Below are 21,231 nucleotides of genomic sequence, written 5' to 3'. Positions count from 1 at the left end.
CCTAGAGAAAGTTAGTCACATTCGCCTTCCTGTCGCAGAGGAACTGGCACTTTGGGCATTCTCACTCTTAAAGCGAATTTCTCTGAATTGTTTCTGGTTTTACAATTTATCTTCAGCGATGGTACAGGATTGCCTTTAGCTCCTTTCTTATCTGGGTCACTGGGAGTGCCCCAAAGAGCTAGCTACATATCTCCGGAGTGCAAGACTTTGGGATTGGATTCCAGTGATAAGGCTAACTAGGGGGGTGTGTCTAGAAGGAGTTTTGTTACGAAACCCAGTTGGGCGACCGTTGTGAAATGGACAGCAACATGTTGCTGGCATTTGGATTTTAAAAAATAGCTGTGGATTCTCATTGGGCCACTCAGAAGAAATTCATCTTGTGGCGTTGGCCAATGACATGTTAAATGGAAATTAAAAAAAAAAAAAAGCTACTTCCAAATGAAGGACGCCAGGCTGCAACGCCACACCTAACACGGTGAATATAATTAAATATTAGGGTTCAACAATTAGCACTTGTGACAATAGCAAATGTGCGACGCCTCTGTGCAATTGCTTGGAACTTTTTCATACTTTTGAAAACATACTGGGCGCCTCACTTCTTTGATAGCTACGCCCATGAGACTCTAGCTGAGCCGCCCCCTCCGCAGTGGTCCTCCTGCGTGCAGCGCTTTCATCCAGGACTTGAATTGTGTTGTCAAAGTTTAGTAGGAGACCGAGGAGGGGGCATGAGAACTGGGGGGTGTCTTGAAAAGTCTTGGAAATCGGTACATTTTGCAGGTGTAGAATGTGCCTAATAACCATAGCTAGTGCGCGCTCCCCAATGGCGAGGGTATGACAGGGACAGCTGGCTCAGTTTTCAGTGTGAAAACACCCCCTCGGTGGACCAAACACAACGACACTGACCTTTCTGCGGGGGAACCAGAGATGTGCCTTTGACTGAATTAGCCATAAAGACGTCTTGCTATGACTTTTGTTCCCCACGAAAGCAAAGAATATTGCGTTTAATATGAGAAGTACTGTTCACAGCTTTTCCGTGCCCCTTAAGAAATATTACAGTGCTGATTTACTGGCTCTCTTCTACGGAGTTGGCCCCAAGGCCAGGGCGGGGGGGGGGGCGGGGGGGTGGGGGGGTGGGGTGGGGGTGGGTTGGAGGCGGTGCGCTAAAATGCCTGTTCCCTGTTTCCAAAGGTCTCTTTGCAGCAGCAAATTTATCAATCTTTTCATCTGACAATTCTTTGAAATATATCATTGTCATCCAGAGTTGTTTGATAGATTATCTGCAGGCACACAGCCTTTTCCAAGGTCAAGTTGAAGATTCTTGTTTGCTGTTTAACTGGGTTGTTTAAAAACTCAGAACAATGCCTGCCTGTTAATTTTTTCACTTGTTCTCATACGGCATTTGAAAGCAAGTTTTCCTATTGACCCCGTCTCTGGACACTTCGTCCTCTTAAGCTTCTAAATTCAGCAAACAGGGCTTGACAGTTTAACAAATATTGGTGAAATCCACAGGAGAAAAAGAGATTAAGCCATCTTTCACATCTCTTCAAAGTGTGTACTAATTTTTCTCTGCACGTTTTGGGCTCTTTATAGCCACACGAATCTCATGAAACTCTCTGCCTTTATTTCAGAGGAAAGCTGCAAACCCACTACCCTAAAGCAGGATTGCAAACAAATTGTGGCAACTCTCTCTTTGCGAGTGTACAACCTGTTGCTCTAAGAACATTTTAAAATCCAGTCAGCCCCTAAATTGTCATGTTTTATGCACATACCTTTTTAATGGAAGTCTGGCTTCACAGTTTTCTCTATATCTTCGATGATTGATATTTTTTTATTCAGCCAACTTTTATTTACCTTGCAAAAATGTTCTGGACCAATGTGATAAATTACAGATATGCAAATTTCTTTGAATGGTGTTGTAAGTGTGTCTAGCTGGAGCTGAATGACTCCTTGCAAGTCAGTCTGTGCCTGCTCAGGACCCCAGGGAGCTGATCAAAGCACCCATTCTCTTTCATCCCCGGTATTCTCCTCCAAACTATTTCGATACAATATGTTTCCATGATGAACTTAATGTGCTAGGGACAGAGAACTAATTATAACCTAGCTAGTTCTGCCGACCTCTTTGTTCCGCGGCAGAAAGTCAAAGAAAAAAGGAAAAGCGTTGCCAGTTGCCAGCTTTCTGAAATGCTAAAGCATGCGTCATTTTTCACCAGGTCTCGTCTTGATATACTCAAAAGACAAACTATGAAACCGGCCTCAGCCCTTTCTGGCATTAATTACACTGCTGTCCAGCCGATCTGTTTTTCCTATTATATGCATTTCTCAGCAGGGATTTTTTTTTTTTTGCAAGACTAATGCAGCTGCGAGTTAAACTATGAATGCATTTTTTTATCACTATGGAAAAAATAAGTGAAAAGGCTGCAAAGCACACAGCAAAACTTTTGAAAGGTTTCTGGTAGATAACAGATTTGGGGTGGGACTTGGGAGTTTTTGCAAAGTCTTTAAACCTGAAATTGACTGAGGGCCTTTAGGCGTTTCCAATGCACCCTCGGTGCTCTCTGGAGACACTTATTGTACCGTGTGAAATGCTGCTTTGGTAGCCAGATAAATCTCAAAGGTGAAACCTTTCAAGGCTTCTGTTAAAATCCTGAAATGAAAGTGTGTCTTGTGCCCACATAAGGCTGCTTCCGAGGAATTTCAGGCCAGGAGAGTGGCATAGAGAATATAAATTCTATTTCATTTCCTCTGTTTCATGTAGGGTTGATTGGTTGGTGGAAATGGCTGGCAGCCAGTTCTGGGAAAGATTCCAGACCTGACTCCGATTAACCCTCTCTGGTGAAACTCTGCTGGAAACCAACTCACCAGCAATTGCCATTAATCTACTTACTAATTAAGCCAATTCATTTCTAAAGGAGAAAAATTCCTTTCTTTAGCCAAACTGATGGGAGGAAATTTGAAAGAAGCGCCAAACTGTGTAACTGTAATTCAGCCAAAGACTGCTAAAACAAGGTGTTGATATATAGCAGCAGATTTAAAACAAGTTTCTAGGGCAACACTGCTTTGGAGACGGTGGCATATAGTGCATAGTAGATGAAGCTCGAATAATGCTCCCCGGCGCTATGCCACCCCATGTACTCGCGATGAAAGTAACAGTTCTCTCTTCCAATTAAATCCTGTTCCTTTTACGCACAAATAAATCGCCTCTTTTGTTTTCTTTCACACTAGAGTGTATCAGCTTTATGTGACAGCGACCACAACCATATTTCTTGAAACTTAATAAATAGCTTTAGAGATTTAGAATCCAGAAAACTGGGCTACTGACTGACAGGGCCTAGCTTTTAGTTAGGGGAGCAGAAAGGACCAATTGAATGTTACGCATGGAAGAAAAAAAGCAAACGGTACTTTTCAGTAAACGGTACCTGGAATTCTGTAAAGACTATAATACATGGATTTTGGTCTTGATACTTGGTGGGAAGCAAAACTCCAAAGAGTTTCCCCACTTACAAAGAATCATTTATGGCTTTTTAAGGCATTGTCTGGAGCCCTGTGCCGATAAAAGTGGATTTCCCCAGAGGAACTTCAAAACCACGTTTAAATCTTTATGGTTCACCTTCTTGGGGATTAGTTGACAGGTGAAGAGGCAGAAAATAGGTTTGACTTTGCTGATGTTATAGAGAGACTGGATTAGACAGAGAGTCAAACAAGTTTAGTGCCTCAAACTTTTGAGGTGAAGTTCCTTTCTTTCTACCCGTAGGCGCAGGGCACACCACTGAGCCAAGGAAGCTCCCAAATTGATTTGCTGGCCCCTTGGGGTTTGTGAGGTGAGCACTAGAGAGCAGTTTTCTTAAAGGCTTGACAAGATGTGTGCAGAGGGCGCACGCGGTGTTCTTTTGAAGTGCCGTAGCTCTAGTGTACATCATCTGAAGGGACTGAACAGTTATTTTAGAAACGCCTTGGAAAAAGGTATCCCTTGCCGGAGAGGCGGGCTTTACACCAGGATGGAGAGGACCCTCTTTCTGTGGCGTCTCTCTGTGCAGCCCAGATTTCTGCCCCGCTACTCAGCCATGTCCACGTTGTCCACAGGGGTGTTCTGGAGCATCTTCCGGTTGGACCTCTCTTCTACCAGGAGACCTGACGATCTCCCTAAGATGTGGAAAGATAAGCAGTCATGAAATTTGTTGTACTTTCTATGCCTAAACAACTCTCCACTCTTCACCCCTAGCTTTTTGCCTCATTTTTAATTGGTCATCCCAGTCCTGGCCCCAACTGTGAGCCTCTTCAGTAACCTGGAGTGGGAGAGCAAGTGGTCAGCACCTCCTTGGCCTTCAAAATAGCATGCTCTGCCAAGTTTTCCTCTGAGACAGCTTTCTTGCTGCCCCAGTCTGTAGAAATAGCCTTAAGTCCTTGTGACCAAGGTCAGTAAATGACCTTCAGCAGAGTTCCTTTCCTGGGATTAGGAGTGGATGTAAGAGAATTAAAAAAAAAGAGTAGGAGGATTGTTTTGTGTTTGGGTCCAGGAATTTAACTATGGAATGTACCCAAGATTTAAATTTCTATTTGTGTTTTCAACCCCACCGCATATGAAATAGAAAATTACAAATGAAAGAAAAGAAAATCACATTGGCACGTATTTTAAAGCTGGGGAAGGGGGTGAGTTGCTCCCAAGTTGGCCTGTAGGGAGGGGCGTTTACCTGGTGTATAAATTGTGAGGAAAGCCTTGGGGGTCTGAGACAGGAAAGCCACAACATGGGATCTGATGTTTCAGCTTTGAAGGGGAACAAAGGCCCTGAGCTAATCCCTGTGAAAGCCAGGAGCGTGGAGAAGGCAACAAAGAATTGCAGCCTTTGGTCACCGGTAGGTGTCAATATGGACACTTAAAACCGGGGCAGTGGGAGAGGGGAACACAGAGCCAGGCTGTCATTCCAAGGCTTAACATGAACAAAGATAAAAACGCGACAACTTCAGCTTTCAATGGTTAGGGAGGTTCAAAGTGGCGTGTTATCCAGTCTATCTTGGTCAAGTCCTTTCTGAAGAAGGGCCTTTCTTTTTGAAGTCAAGTGTCACCCAGGGAAGCTCTGAGGGTATTTCCCCAAAGTAACTTTTCTTACAGAAAGAAAGTTTCTTCAACGTAATGTTCACTTTTACCCACTGCCTAAGGTGAAGACATGGAGCTTTCAAGGTTTCTGGAAACAGTAAAAAGGGCGTTGTTTACTGTACCCCAGTAGCCCCGGTAGCTGCCTTAAGCCTTTATTAACATGAACAGCCTACCTCAACTTTTTGGGTAAAGTTCCCATATTATTATTTTATACATTTAATGAAAACAAATAACATTCCATTTTATGAAGCTAAGAGTACACGTAGATGAGTCTATGGGTATCACAGCTTAGAAAGCACTAATCTTAAAAAGAAGTTTTGGTGGTAAAATGTTGAAGGAACAACGGAAACCTGGCAGAGTTAAATATGCCCAAGGTCTTAGACTTACTATTAGAGAAATGGGAGCCCTGGTGGTAAGGTAGTTAAGAGCTCGCCTGCTAACCAGAAGGTCAGCAGTTCGAACCCACCAGCTGCTCCTTGGAAACTCTATGGGGCAGTTGTACTCTGTCCTACAGGGTTGCTATGAGTTGCAATCAACAATGGGCTATTAGAGAAATCAGCAGGCAAGGCATTTGCCAACAAATGAATCTCCTCTATAATCTGAGAAAAACAATTGAGAATCTTCTACTAATGTAACTGATTAACGAAGATTATTTTAGAGGATTCATAAATGGAAGTGAAAACAAATTATGTTAATTCAAAGAACTAAGACACATTGTTTTCCTTAAATTCTGCCATTAAAACTAAAACGCAAATTAAAAATCATATGTAATAAAATTCTGATTTTCTTTAGTTGAAGTTAAGTCTTCTAAATGATTAAAAAAAGGATGTAAATATCCTTAAAAGACTAATGACATTTCACAGGTAATGCAATTTAGAAAGAAACACTTCCATGTTTTCTTTTCCAACAATGTGCATTTTTGTAAACTGCTATAAATTGCAATTCAAAAGCACTGATCTCACCATCCCCAATCATTTTTTATACTGATCAAATGAATGCAGATACTCCCATTTGGGAGGGGCGACATGACATTTCACTTGGCAGTTCTAAACAGGTCACAGACCTTTCACAGACCCTAAGGCAGTGGGAGGGAGCTCTTTACTAAACCGTGTAACCAAATCAAACCAATGGTTACCCCTTTTCAAAACCATTGGAATGGTTTGCACAATGCTATTCACATAGCAGCACAGAAACTGAAAGGATGGTCATCCAATGGAAATTTCTTTCCTTTTGTTTAAACTTGCAGAGCTCAAACACTAATACTTGAAAACAATTACATGTGCTATGATTAAAATCATAAACAATAAACATGCATTCTTATCAGACACTACCTGGCATAGCTCCAACTGTCCATTTGTATGTATATACATGCGCATGTATATATGTATATGTATGTATATTTATTGGAGATGTTGCTTTGTTTGAAACCTGAGGCACAAAGACACAACATGGCTGCCCTGGAGATGACCTATTGCTTTCAAGTTGCTTGAACACATCAGAATTACCATTGTTAAGGTTGATTAATTGAAACTGATAAGTTACCATGAATAAAGATTGTTTTTCTGTTTAATGTGGTAGGCCTGATTTGGTAAATGCCTCATTCATGTTGCTTTGCAGCGCAGCATATGGGCAAGAGTCATTCAGTATCACAAACATATACAATTTATTATGCTTGTATGGGCACAACCAAAAGGCCTTTCTATTTTAATGACAAAGTTTCAATGAAAAATTCCATTTAAAGAGTCACTAGCAACATGAAGTGTGATTTTGTAATTTATTCTTAAGAGTTTCTGTGAGTAATTTAGAAGATAGAATATCTGAATGTAGTAGAAAACGATGGGTATATCTAGATTATATCTTAGCATTAGTCTTGGGGTGGGGGGAGCAGAAATTATCTTAAATGTTAACAGACACATACGAAGAGAAAACATTTTATCATCTGATGTCACCTTACATCTCATACTATTGATTAAGTTACCATGAACGTTTTCATTGAGACGCCACCAGTGGTAGCTCCCACTGCCCTGCTTGTAAGGAAATGCAAAGGAGGTTACTGGGCAAATAACACGTCAACTTCCTAATGCCTTTCTTATTCTTAATGAATTAAAATTAAATAAATTTAGGGACTATCACATTAAAAAAGTGGGTTTATTAATTTTTTCACAAGCTAATTATCGCTAATGTCCTTAAATGCTGATACCACTTTTTAAGAAGTTGAATACATAAAAACTGTCATAAATATTTACCAACAGAGGTAAGATTTCTAATTTTTTGTAATGATGTTATATACAAACTTTTTTTTTTTTTTAACTTTTTCATTTAGGCTACTCATATACTCACCAAAAGAAGAGTAATAACAAAAATATGAAAGACATGCAAATGAGCCAAAGAATTGACTGTACTAAACCATCAAAGAGATAGTTACCATATTTAGCCTTTAATGTCTTATCAAATAAATTCTCTGGTCATTCATGTCTGTGAAGCAGTTCAAGTTCACTCAACATTTCTCAGTTAAATAAGATGGGTAATCTCAGTTCAACTCTTCTGGAGAGTAATAAACCACATTGGTCACAGTTGACCACAGTTAGTATGTGTTTCATAAAAGAGGGGATGTCCATTGGAAAGCTAATCAGTGCACCGTCACTTGTAAAATTCCCTCCTGCATTTTGAAGTGATAATCTGTATCTAATTTTTAAAGAAAAATTTACTCTCCTTTCACACTTCTGAGGCCAGTTTCTTTTCTGGACCTGAATAGACATCATTGGTGAAACAGTACCAAATAGCTTCGGTATGTGTATAACAAAAACCCATCTCTTTGTAGAACGTAACAAATTATGCAATGTTCACAGATGCGCTTCACATTGTGCCTTTTGTGAGAAAATGAAGGAAGGCCCAACTCTATCCCCCACCCCGCTCTTGATGAAAGACTGAGTTCCCAATGCAATCTGTCCTAATCCTAGAGAAAAATAAATACACTTAATGTGGAAACTTCCAATATTTGTTTTTAAAGGGATTCTCCTTTGGACTTTTGGCCTATCTAATTTTCACAAATATATATTTGAAGTTACAAGCAGCTATTTATTCCTGTAAACAATGGACAATTTGGTCCCTAGGATTAAAACTTTAACTGCTACTTTAACCCACTTTTGACGTGTGAATGTTCAATGGAAATGCCATTTTTATATAATGTCATGCTTGGATTTAAAGGCTACCAAAGAAATCTAGTAATTGTTCAATTACAAATTTTAAAACACACATGCTAAAAATATTTTACATTTTGTTTCTATATTTGGGTTTCTGCTTATTCGTGTGGGGAAAAGGCCATCATTAGATAATCCTGGAAGGTAACGATTTCTGCAGAAATTGTAAAGAATATAGAGAGGCTTTCTCACCACCCCCCTTACCTTGTGGGACCTCTGAAAATCCTGGTATGATTTTATTGAGTGGACTAGTCTTTGAGTGACATTTTAGAATATAAATTCCAAGCACTGAGAAGACTCTGAACTCCTCAAGTGCAAGGTTTCTCTCAATAATTTATGTATCCTCAGAGCCTAACCCAGGGCTTTGCTTATAGCAGGTGTTCATGAAGTCTGTGGAACAAATGAATGAATAGATGAACAAAGAGAAGGTGAGACCTTGAAGGTTGTGTGTGCAGCCTCCAATTTGTATTCTCACCCTTTGTTGTTCCCTGGGCTTGGTCATGGACTCTGGGCTTGGCCAGATGACTTGCTTTGATTAGTGGGACAAGAGCAAATGTGATGCTAGCAGAGACTTGAACAGTCCTTGTGCACTAGAGCTTGCTCTCTCTTGCTGCTCTTGGGAAGCCTGAGTCTACTACCATGAAAGCAAGCTAGTCTGGCTACCTGTCACCTCAGCAGAGAGCCAGCATGTGAGTGAGGCCATTATTTTCCAGCTGACCACAGAACATGAGTGAGCCCAGTAAGACCCAGCAGAAGATCCACCACCTGGGCGAAGGCTTGTATCAAGGCACAGAAGCATGGAATAGGATGGAGCAGCAGGGAAGTGCAGTCATTTGTTATGTCTACATAGAGAGCTCATGTAGAGAAGAGGCAGAGATTCTGAATGGTTTTATATGCAAAACTGCACAACCTGATTGTGTCCTGAAAGCAGTGGAGATCTACTGAAGGGTTAAAGAAGGTAATAACATAAAGTGTGAAACAAATGAACCAAAGAATGAAATCCTTAGTGATCCCCACATTAACACTCAGATCAGGGACAGGGCTGAGAGACCAGCGGCAACTGAGAATAAATGCTCCGAGAAGGAGAAGGAGAACCAGAGCAGGTTGGTGTCTTGGAAGTAAAAAATACAGTAAGAATTAAAACCAAAAAAACCCAAACCCATCACCATCAAGTCGATTCTGACTCATAGTGACTCTACAGGACAGAGTAGAACTGCCCCATAGGGTTTCTAAGGAGTGCCCGGTGGATTCAAACTGCTGACCTTTTGGTTAGCAGCCATAGCTCTTAACCACTATGCAGCCAGGGTTTCCATCAAGAATTAAGGGGTGCTCAATAGTAAAAACAAAAGAAAACACTGGGGCAAGGTCAAGTGAGGTGAGAACTGATAATTGTATCTGGCAACTGAAAGACTCTGGATATCTGTTTGGTGCCGTCAAGTTGTTTCCCACTCATAGAGACCCAATGTACAACAGAAAGAAACAATGCCTGATCCCGTGCCATCCTCATGATCCTTGTTATGCTTGAGCCCATTGTTGAAGCTACTGTGCCAATCTATCTCATTGAGGGTCGTCCTCTTTTTCAATGACTCTTTTCTTTACCGAGCATGATGCCCTTCTCCAGGGCAGGGACTGGTCCTTTCTGATAACACGTCCAAAGTATGTGAGACAAAGTCTTGCCATCCTTGCTTCTAAGGAGCATTCTGGCTGTACTTCTTCCAAGACAGATTTGTTCGTCCTTTCGGCAGTCCATGGTATATTCAATATTCGTCACTAACACCATTATTCAAAGGCATCAATTCTTCTTCAGTCTTCTTTATTCATTGCCCAGCTTTTGCATGCATATGAGGTGACTAAGCTGGCCTGGGTCAGGCACAGCTTGGTCCTTTGAGTGACATCTTTGCTTTTTAATACTTGAAACAGGTCTTTTGCAGCAGATTTGCCCAATGCAATGTGTCATTTGATTTCCTGACTGCTACTTCCATGGGTGTTGATTGTAGATTCAAGTGAAATGAAATCCTTGACAACTTCTATCTTTTCTCCGTTTATCATGATGTTGCTTATTGGTCCAGTTGTGAGGCTTTTTGTTTTATGTTGAGGTATAATTCATACTGAAGGCCGTGGTCTTTGATCTACAAGTTTTCTTCACTTTCAGCAAGCAAGGTTGTGTCATCCACATAACGAAGATTGTTAATTAGTCTTCCTCCAATCCTGATGCCCCGTTCTTGTTCATATACTCCAGCTTCTCCAATTATTTTCTCAGCATACAGATGGAATAAGTGCGGTGAAAGGATACAAAACTGATGCACACCTTTCCTGACTTTAAACCACACAACATCCCCTTGTTTTATTGGAACAACTGCCTCTTGGTCTATATACAGGCTCCGTATGAGCACAATTAAGTGTTCTGGAATTCCTATTCTTTGCATTGTAATCCATAACTTGTTATGATCCACAAAGTTGAATGCCTTTGCATAGTTAACAGAACATAGGTAAACATCTTTCTGGTATTCTCTGCTTTCAGCCAGGATTCATCAGGTATCAGCAATGATATCCCTGGTTCCACATCCTCTTCTGAGTCCAGCTTGCATTTCTGACAGGTCCATGTAAATGTACTGCTGCAGCCACTTTTGAATGATCTTCAGCAACATTTTACTTGTGTGTGATATTAATTATATTGTTCAACAATTTCCACATTTGGTTGGGTAACCTTTCTTTGGAATAGGCATAAATATGGATCTCTTCCTATCCATTGGCCAGGTAGCTGTCTTCCAAACTTTTTGGCATAGACAAGTGAGCGCTTCCAGCACTGCATTCGTTTGTTGAAACACCTCAATTGGTATACATACCATCAATTTTTGGAGCCTTGTGTTTCACCAAAATCTTCAATGCAGCTTGGACTTCTTCCTTCAGTACCATTGGTTCTTGATCATATGCTACCTCCTGAAATGACTGAATGTCGACCAATTCTTTTAGGTATAGTGACTCTGTGTATTCCTTCCATCTTCTTTGGTGCTTCCTACGTTGTTCCATATTTTGCCCATAGAATTCTTCACTACTACAATGCAAGGCTTGAATTTTTTCTTCAGTTCTTTCAGCTTAAGAAATGCCGAGTGTGTTCTTTCTTTTTGGTTTTCTAACTCCAGGTCTCTGCACATTTCGCTGTAATACTTTACTTTGTCTTCTCGAGCCACCCTTTGAAATCTTCTGTTCAGCTCTTTTCCTTCTTCATTTCTTCTGTTTGCTTTAGCTACTGGATGTTCAAAAGCAAGTTTCAGAGTCTCTTCTGTCACCCATTTTGGTCTTTTCTTTCTTTCCTGTCTTTTTAATGACCTCTTGCTTTCTTCACATATGATGTCCTTGACATCGTTCCACAAGTCATTTGGTCTTTGGTCATTAGTGTTCAATTTGTCAAATCTATTCTTGAGATGGTCTCTAAATTCAGGTAGAATATACTCAAGGTCGTACTTTGGCTCTCGTGAACTTGTTCTAATTTTCCTCAGCTTCAACTTGAACTTGCATATGAGCAATTGATGGTCTCGTCTGCAGCTGACCCCTGGCCTTGCTCTGACTAATGATATTGAGCTTTTCCATTGTCTTTTTCCACAGATGCAGGCGATTGTATTCCATCTAGTGAGGTCCACGTGTACAGTTGCTGTTTATGTTGGCGAAAAAAGGTATTTGCAGTGAAGAAGTTACTGGTCTTACAAAATCCTATAAGGTGATCTCTGGCATCATTTTTATCACCAAGGCCATATTTTCCAACTACTGGTCCTTCTTCTTTATTTCCAACTTTCACGTTCCAATCACCAGTAATTATTAGTGCATCATGATTGCATGTTCAATCAATTTCAGACTGCAGAAGTTGGTAAAAATCTTCATTTTCTTCATCTTTGGCCTTAGTGATTAGTGTGTAAATTTGAATAATAGTCATATTAATAGGTGTTCCTTGTAGGTGTATGGATATCATCCTATCACTGACAGCATTGTACTTCAGGACAGATCTTGAAATGTTCTTTTTGATAATGAGTGCAGTGCTATACCTCTTCATTTTGTCATTCCTGGCATAGTAGACCATATGATTGTCTGATTCAAAATGACCAATACCAGTCCATTTCAGCTCACTAATACCTAGGATATAAATGTTTATGCATTCCATTGCATATTTGATGATTTCCAATTTTCCTAGATTCATACTTCGTGCATTCCATGTCCGAATTATTAATGGATGTTTGCAGCTGTTTCTTCTGATTTTGTGTCATGCCACATCAGTAAATGAAGGTCCCGAAAACTTGACTCCATCCATGTCATTAGAATCAACTCTACTTTGAGGAGTCAGCTCTTCCTTAGTATTTTTTTAATTTAATTATTATAATTTTTTGTTATGTTTTAGGTGAAAGTTTTACAGCTCAAGTTAATTTCTCATACACAAATTTAGACATGTACTCTCTTGCAACATTAGTTGCAATCTCCACAATGTGACAGCATACTCCCCCTTCCCACCTCGGGTATACTGTGCCCATTCAACCAGCTCTTGTCCCTTCCTGCCTTTTCATCCTGCCTCTGGACAGGAGCTACTCATTTGGTCTCATGTATCTGATTGAACTAAGAAGCATACTTCTCACATGTATTATTTTTTGTTCTCTAGTCCAGTCCAATATTTGTTTGAAGAGTGGGCTTTGGGAATGGTTTCAGTCCTGGGTTAACAGTGTATCTGGGGGCATAGTTTTGGGGGTTCCTCCAGTCTCTATCAGACCATTGAGTCTTATCTTTTTACTTGAATTTGAGTTTTGCTCCACACTTTTGTCCTGCTCCATCCAGGACTCTCCATTGTGTTTCCTGTCAGGGCAGTCATTGGTGGTAGCTGAGCACCATCCAGTTCTTCTGGTCTCAGGCTGGGGGATTCTCTGGTTTGTGTGGTCCTTTACTCTCTTGGGCTAATATTTTCCTTGTGTCTTTGATTTTCTTTATTCTCCTTCACTCCAAGTGGGATGGGACCAACTGATGCATCTTAGATGGCTGCCGGCAAGATTTTAAGACCCCAGATGCCACTCACCAAAGTGGGATGCAGGACATTTTCTTAAACTTTGTTACGCCAATTGTCTAGTAGTCTTTTGAGTGCCTCCCAACTCGAGGGGCTCATCTTCTGGCCCTATATCAGACAATGTTCTGCTGCTATTCATAAGGTTTTCACTGGCTAATTTTTTTCAGAAGTAGAGTGCCAGATCCTTCTTCCTAGTCTGTCTTAGTCTGGGAGCTCAGCTGAAACCGGTCCACCATGGGTGACCCTGTTGGTATTTGAATACCAGTGGCATAGCTTCTAGCTTCACGGCAACATGAAAGCCCCCGCAGTATGATAAACTGACGGATGCCTGGGGGTCTGTTAACCTATGGAATAGAAATGTCAGTGAGATGCAGAAAGGGTAAACTGTGAAGAGAGTAGTGAAGAAAGCAGTTCAGGTTCCTCTCTAGAGGGGTTAAGACTAAAGGGGAGGAGAACAAGGGGGTGGGTACTTGAAGAGGAGGGCAAAGAGAGATTAATTAAAGGAGACATGGACACGCTTATTGGTAGAGGTTATAGAAACATGATGGTACTCTTCAGTCTGAGGACAAATGGGGGATGTTGTGAGGCAGCAACCTAAGTTAAAAAATTATGAATCTGAATAGGGTGAACCTCAGATTAGTTTTATCATACATCTACTGACCACTTCCTAACTGCCAGGGAAGTGGCAGATGCCTTTATACAAAAACCTTATCACATTTAATTCCTTAATTGTTGTTGTTGTTAGTTGCCATCAAGTCAGTTCTGACTCATGGCAACCCCATGTATGCAGAGTAGAGCTACTCCATAGGGTTTTCAAGGCTGTGATCTTTTGGAAACAGTTTTCCAGGACCATCTTCCACAGAGCCTCCGGATGGGTTTGAGCTGCCAAATTTTTGGATAGTAGTTAAGTGTTTACTCATTAACTTGGCCCAAGGACTCTTAATTCTTAATACTAGAACATATTTTGAAGCTTGAAAGAGGCAGCTTTCTAATCAATCAAGGGGAAATATTTCCTTTATGATGGGCAGAAAATGGCAGAATTCTTTGCCCTAAGATGTAATGGAGGATGGAAACAAACATGAACTCATTTGGGATAATGGCCATACAACCGTTTAATGTAGACGTCATGGAAGTTATTAAATTGCTATCCTTTTCCTGAAAAGGCAGTTTAATCCTATGCCACAGATAAAACAACAGGGAAAGGACTTTTACTAAGGTACAACACAGACTTTTCAATGCCCCCCCCTTTTTTAAAATGACAAATATTTAATGCATGCTTCTGATGATTAGAATAACAGTAGCTATGGGATTATCTACAAAGATAAAGTGTCCTCAGAATAAATTGTATCAATAAGGTAAGGTTGAAATCAAATGAAGTTTCTTTGGTCCATAAGCATGAAGAATACTGATTTGTATAGGATTTTTTTTTTTCTCTTTTTGAGGGGGGAGAGTAAAATGGTATAGTGAGTTTGTGATTTAATATACCATATGGACACGACAGATATAATTTAAAGAGAGAGAGAGAGAGAAAGGCATGCTGGACTAAAAAAGAAGATAAACATCTCTCTGGTAAAGAAATGTAAAGCAATGAACCAGACTGAAACTGATAAACAGGAATAAAGCTCCTTTTTGGTAACAGAGGCTAAATGTGCTCCATGCTGGTTGAAAGGCCAGTCTCACTTCTTGACACCAGAACCCTGAATGAATCAAAACAAAAAAACCCGGCTGCCTTTGAGTCTGACTCATAGTCAGACTATGAAGTAGAACTGCCCCATAGGGTTTCCAAGGAACGGCTGGTGGGTTTGAACAGCCAATCTCTTGGTTAGCAGCCATAGCTCTTAACTGCTGCACCACCAAGGCTTGAATGAAAAGAAGTTGAAAGAGGAAAAAAAAAAAACCTCCCTGCCCCACCTGCAAACAACAAAAATAACAGTTTCTAACCCGGGCCTATGGCTTTATAGAAAACTATAGGCCTAGGGAGGTAGGGAAAAAGCTTATTTCACATTGTCATGGATTGAATTGTGTCCCTCCAAAATATCTGTCAACTTGGCTAGGTTATGATTCCCTTGTATGAGTATATGATTGCCTACCATTTTATCTTCTGATGTGATTTCCCTAATGCAAATGTAAATCTTATCATTATGATGTAATAAGATGGATTGGCAGCAGTTATATTGATGAGGTCTACAAGATTACATAGTGTCTTAAGCCAATTTCTTTTGAGATACAAAAAAGAGAAGTGAGTAGAGACACATGGGGACCTCATACCACCAAAAGAGCAGTGCCGGGAGCACAGCGCGTCCTTTGGACCTGAGGTTCCTGTGCTGAGATGCTCCCAGACCAAGAGAAGACTGATGACAAGGACCTTCCTCCAGAGCTGACAGAGGGAGAAAGCCTTCCCCTGGAGCTGATATCTTGAATTTGGACTTGTAGCCTACTGAACAATGAGAGAATAAATTTCTTTTCATTAAAGCCATCCACTTGTGGTATTTCTGTTATAGCAGCACTAGATGACCAAGACACACACCAAGGAAATAAGCCAATATATTTGCTCATTTGGTGGCTTTAAGATACTAATGTCATAGTAGAGCAGGAATTCCAAACTTATAAGAACTGGTTACAAATTGGTTATGAGCATGTAAGCAGCCACAGCACTGTATTCATGAAAGGGTGGACAGGAGAGAGAGAGAGAGAGACTTGATCCTACAAACCAAAATTCCAAAAAAAAAAAAAAGACTAGAATGCTAGGAAAGACAACAGCAAGTTAAACTTTCAGAACATGAATTCACTCTAGATAAATTTAAGCTGTCAATATGGTGTGACAAAGATTGTAAAATTTGTATGTTTAATGTCCTCAAAGAGATAATTGATAATATCCATTAAAAAAGAATAACAAATTATGATACAAAGCGAACAAGAATAAACTAAGAACAAGTGACTAGGAAAAAGAGTTAATTAAAATCTTGGAAATAAAAGAGTCACTAAAAGAAAATGCTAAAACATGGAATAAGCTGGGCACAGCTGAAGAAAGAATTAGGGAACTGGAAGGTAGTATTGAGGAATCCACTCATATGCATGACAGAGAAACACAAAAATTAGAAAGCATAGTTTAGAGGCAAAAAAAGTATTGAGGAATCCACTCATATGCATGACAGAGAAACACAAAAATTAGAAAGCGTAGTTTAGAGGCAAAAAAAGTATTGAGGAATCCACTCATATGCATGACAGAGAAACACAAAAATTAGAAAGTGTAGTTTAGAGGCAAGAAGAATAAATTGAGAGGTGCTTCAAAAGGAAATAATGTAGGGAATTGTGAACAAGCAATATTTGGAAAGATAGTAGCTGATAAATTTCTAGAATTAAATAAAGTTGTAAATCATCTGATCCAAATTGTACTCTGCATATTGACAAAGCTAGATACACCACTAAATACATTGTAGTTAAACTACAGATCATCAAGAATAAAGAGTAAACCTTAGAGGCTGGCAGAAAAAAATGACAAAATGTTTCTAAATTATTGATAAATTGATAGCAAAGTTTTCATCACCATAAGTACAGGCCTAAAGGCAATGGTATAATGCTGAGGAGAAAACAAAACAAAACAAAAACTGCTGACCTAGAATTTCATACCTTGCTAAACTACCATTGAGAGAGGTCAATTACAGTCTCATGGGACAACTCAGTCAATTGGCATAACAGAGTTCACAAAAATCATGATCTGCATCCTAGTGAAGCGAGTAGCTTAAGGGGTCTTGAAAGCTTGTGATGGCCATCTAAAACACAACTACAGATTTCTACTCTACTTACAAAACAGTAAGAAGGTAACCAAAATCTCAGAGAAGAAACAAGTCTACATTAGCCACAACCTCATCTGCCCTGAGACTAGAAGAACTAGATCGTGCCCAGCTATCCCCACCGACGATTCTGACCAGGGTCACAATAGACGGTCCCAGACAGAATGGGAGAAAAATGTGGAGCAAAGCTCATATTATTAAAAAAAAAAAAAAAAAAAAATCCAGACAAACTAGAAAAGCAGAGAACGGAGGACTCCCTGAGACTATTGCCCTAAGGTACCCTTTAAACCTAGAATGGATCCTATCCCCTGAGATCATCTTTTAGTGAAATAGCAGAGTGGTACAAAAAATAAAGGATATTACCTGTAAGAACAGTGCTGTACTTAAAAACCATCCCATCTGTATGAGACCAAAAGATCAACAATTACTCAAAAGCAAAGATGAGAAGATAAGGGGGCAGGGAAACTAGAGTACTGGAAAGGGGAACAAACTGAACACAATTAAAGAGAATGCTGACATATTGTGATAAATGTAACTAATGTCACTGAACAATTTATGCAAAATTGTCTAATGGAAACCTAACTTTCTGTGTAAACTTTCTCTAAAAACTCAACAAAATATTATTAAAAAAACAAAAAGGACAAAGTGAATTTATTATCAATAGGTAGTCAGGCCCTCACTAAACAAATTATTAAAGGATATCTTTCAGCAAAATTAAACAAATGGTATCTGAGAAATAATTAAGAGCACAGAATTTGGTGAATATGTGGATAAATTTAGTAGTGATTGTGAAAATACTATAAAATTTTGGATAATAAGAAATACAGAGCTGGGGCTATTCAGAGGTAGTTAAAACATGCTTAGGTCCTATCATGTTTGGAAGCAGGGAAGAAATGTTGAATAACTTTAGACATTTATAAAGATATTAATAGTTACATTTATATGCTAAAATGAATAATAACAATTAAAATAATAATAATCATTTAAGGAAGTACAACTCTTAGTTTTCAAGCCAGCAGAGGGGAACAAGAAGGAATATAGAAAACGTTACTAACCCAAAAGAAAGCCTGAAAGAAAAAAATAGGAAGTAAAACAAAAGGTCCCTAATCAGAAAAACGTGAAAATAAGATGTTAACAATAAGTTTAAATATATCAATAACCACAATAATTGTGAACAAAATAAACAAATGATTACAAGGAAGATATCAGAGAGAATTGAAAAGAAAAAAGATTCAGTTTTAAGTTGCTTAAAGAGAAAATCTAATACAAAGAATCATAAGATGATAAAAAATAAAAGGATGGAAAAGAAGATATAAAACAAGTACTAATCAAAGGAAAGATATTGTATCCTTATATACAATAAATAAATACACAATAGAATTTAAGGCATTGAAGAATTAATTGCTAGGGATAAAGAGGAACACTGCATGCAACAATCCACCAAGGGGAGGCGGGGAAGATGAATTAGGACACACTTAAAATAGTCTCAAAATATATAAAACAAAAATTGACAGAAATACCAGGAGAAATTAGCAAATCCTCACCATACTGAGATATTTTTTATATCCCTCTTTCAGAAAAATAATACAGCACATAATACATTAGAAGAATAGAGAATATTTGAACTACCAAATTACCAAGATGACCTAATAGCCCATTGCCATTGGTGGATTCTGACTCATAGTGACCCTATAGGACGGAGTAGAACTGGCCCATATGGTTTCTAAGGAGCAGCTGGTGGATTTGAACTGTCCACCTTTTGGTTAGCAGCCAAGCTTGAAACCACTTTGCCACTCAACAAATAGAGAATATAAATTATTTTCAAGTTCACATGGGATACTTAGAAAAGTTGAGCATATCCAATTTCATAAAGTCTGCACAAATTTCCAAGGATTAATGCCATACAGATGCATTCCCTGACATACATACAATTAAATTAGAAGTCATTAGTTAAAGGTGGGGCCTTCGTGGTGCAGTGGTTAAGAGCTCAGGCTGCTAACAAAAAGGTTGGCAGTCTGAATCCACTGATTGCTCTTTGGAAATCCTAGGCAGGCAGTTCTACTCTGTCAGAAGGGTTACTATGAGTCTGAATCAACTTGATGGCAACGGGTTTAGTCAAAGGTATGGTAATCCCAACAAAGCATGTTTACAAATCACATGTGTTAAAGAGGCAGTCATGATTGCAATGAAATATTTAGAATTAAGGAACAGTTAAAGTACTACACATCAAAATTTATGCTTTGGAGTTAACGTGCTTTGCAGAGTCATAAATGCATTTATTAAAATATAGTAAAATGAAAAGAAATGAATGAACTAGAGAAGAAACAGCAGATATTTCAAAAGTTGTTCTTAGGTGCTGCAGAGTCTATTTCTACTCATAGTGATTCCATGTGACAGAGTAGAACTGCTCCATAGGGTTTTCTGGGCTATAATCTTTCTGGGAGCAGATCACCAGCTCTTTGAACCAAGGAAACACTGGGTGGGTCTGAACCACCAACCTTTTTTTTTTTTTTTTTAATGTTCCTTAGATGAATGTTTACAGAGCAGATTATTTTCTCACTAAACAATTAGTACATACAGTGTTTTGTGACATTGGCTGCCTACCCCACATGTTAACACTCTGTCCTTGGGTTCGCCATTATCAACTTTCCTGTCCTCTCCTGCCTTCTAATCCTTGCCCCTGGGCTGGTGTGCCCATTTAGTCTCATTTTGTTTTATGGGCCTATCTAATCTTTGGCTGAAGGGTGAATGAACCTCAGGAGGGACTTCAGTACTGAGTTAAAAGGGTGTCTGGGGATCATACTCTCGGGGTTTCTCCAGTCTCTGTCAGACCAGTAACACTGGTATTTTTGTGAGTAGAAGTTTGTTCTACATTTTTCTCTAGCTCTGTCCAGGACCGTCTATTTTGATCCCTGTCAGAGCAGTCAGTGGTGGTAGCTGGGTACCATCTAGTTGTACTAGACTCAGCCTGGTGGAGGCTGTGGTAGTTTTAGTCCATTAGCCCTTTGGACTAATCTTTCCTTTGTGACTGTTTTTTTTTCATTCTCCCTTGCTCTGGATGGGTTGGGATCAGTGGAGTATCTTAGATAGATGCTCCCAAGGGAATTACCAACCTTTTGATTAGCAGCCAAGTGCATAACCATCAAAGGTAGAAGTAAGGAAATAATAAAGAAAACACATAAATTAACAAATCAGAAAATGAAAAAACAGTAGAGAGAATCAACAAACCCCAAACATTTTCTTTTACGAAAGGCTAAAAATTATACAAAACCTTGGCAGGATTAAGAACAGGAAAAAAAAAAAAAAGGTGGTAAATATTAAAACAACATTATGGACATTATGGACAGAATAAGGAACATAATTACAGAGATTGTAGAATTCATAGGAGAATATAATTAAAGTTTATCTAAATGTATTTGAAAACCTAGATAAAATGGATTGTTTAGAAGACATGTTGCTAAAATTGACTCAAGACAAAATAGGAAACCAATAACCATTAAAAAAACTAAGTTGGTACTCAGAAATCTCTTCCTTCCTTCACAAAAGATACTAGGCTGAGTTTGAAAGACATATTTCCATACCATCAAAGAACAGATAATGTCTACCTTATACAAACTTCAGTAGTCTAAAAGAACAGGTAGGACCACCCAATTCTTTGAGTCTAGTCAGACTTGCTTACCCAAACTAGTAAAGGTTAAACCAAACCAAAAGCCAAACCTGTTGTAGTCAAGTCGATTCCAACTCGTAGTGACCTTATAGGACAGAGCAGAACTGCTTCATAAGGTTAGCAGCCGAACTCTTAACCATTATGCCACCAGGGTTTCCCGAGAAGGGTAGTTCAGGGAAAAATAATTATAGACCTAGCTCGGGAGAAAAATCATAAATAAAATACTACACAATTAAATTTATTCATATACACAAAACTTTAGGAAATGTAAGTATTATTCAACATGATGTAATTTTAACATTAGAGATTAAAGGAGAAAATCACAATTATCTCAACAGATAAGAAAAAAATTAGTGCAACTATTTAGCAGCACAATTTGACAGTAGCTAGTAAAGTTAAAGATGTATATACCCTTCAACTCAGTAATTCCATTTCTA

General features: G+C 39.1%; 1 protein-coding gene across 1 annotated transcript in view; it reads right to left on the bottom strand.

Annotated features, from left to right (window-relative positions):
• Positions 1 to 3,452: 3,452 nt before the first annotated feature.
• The window catches only part of C4H10orf67 (chromosome 4 C10orf67 homolog), a 159,914-nt gene continuing 142,135 nt past the window's right edge, over positions 3,453 to 21,231 (bottom strand). Inside the window, exon 18 of the mRNA XM_049881626.1 lies at positions 3,453 to 4,140. Within this exon, the coding sequence (XP_049737583.1) occupies positions 4,052 to 4,140 (89 nt within the window). The 3' untranslated portion in view covers positions 3,453 to 4,051. The remainder of the gene's footprint in view (positions 4,141 to 21,231) is intronic.

Source organism: Elephas maximus, chromosome 4 (genome assembly GCF_024166365.1).
Source record: "Elephas maximus indicus isolate mEleMax1 chromosome 4, mEleMax1 primary haplotype, whole genome shotgun sequence".
Taxonomy (NCBI): domain Eukaryota; kingdom Metazoa; phylum Chordata; class Mammalia; order Proboscidea; family Elephantidae; genus Elephas; species Elephas maximus.
This window is presented reverse-complemented; position numbering and strand designations above follow the sequence as displayed.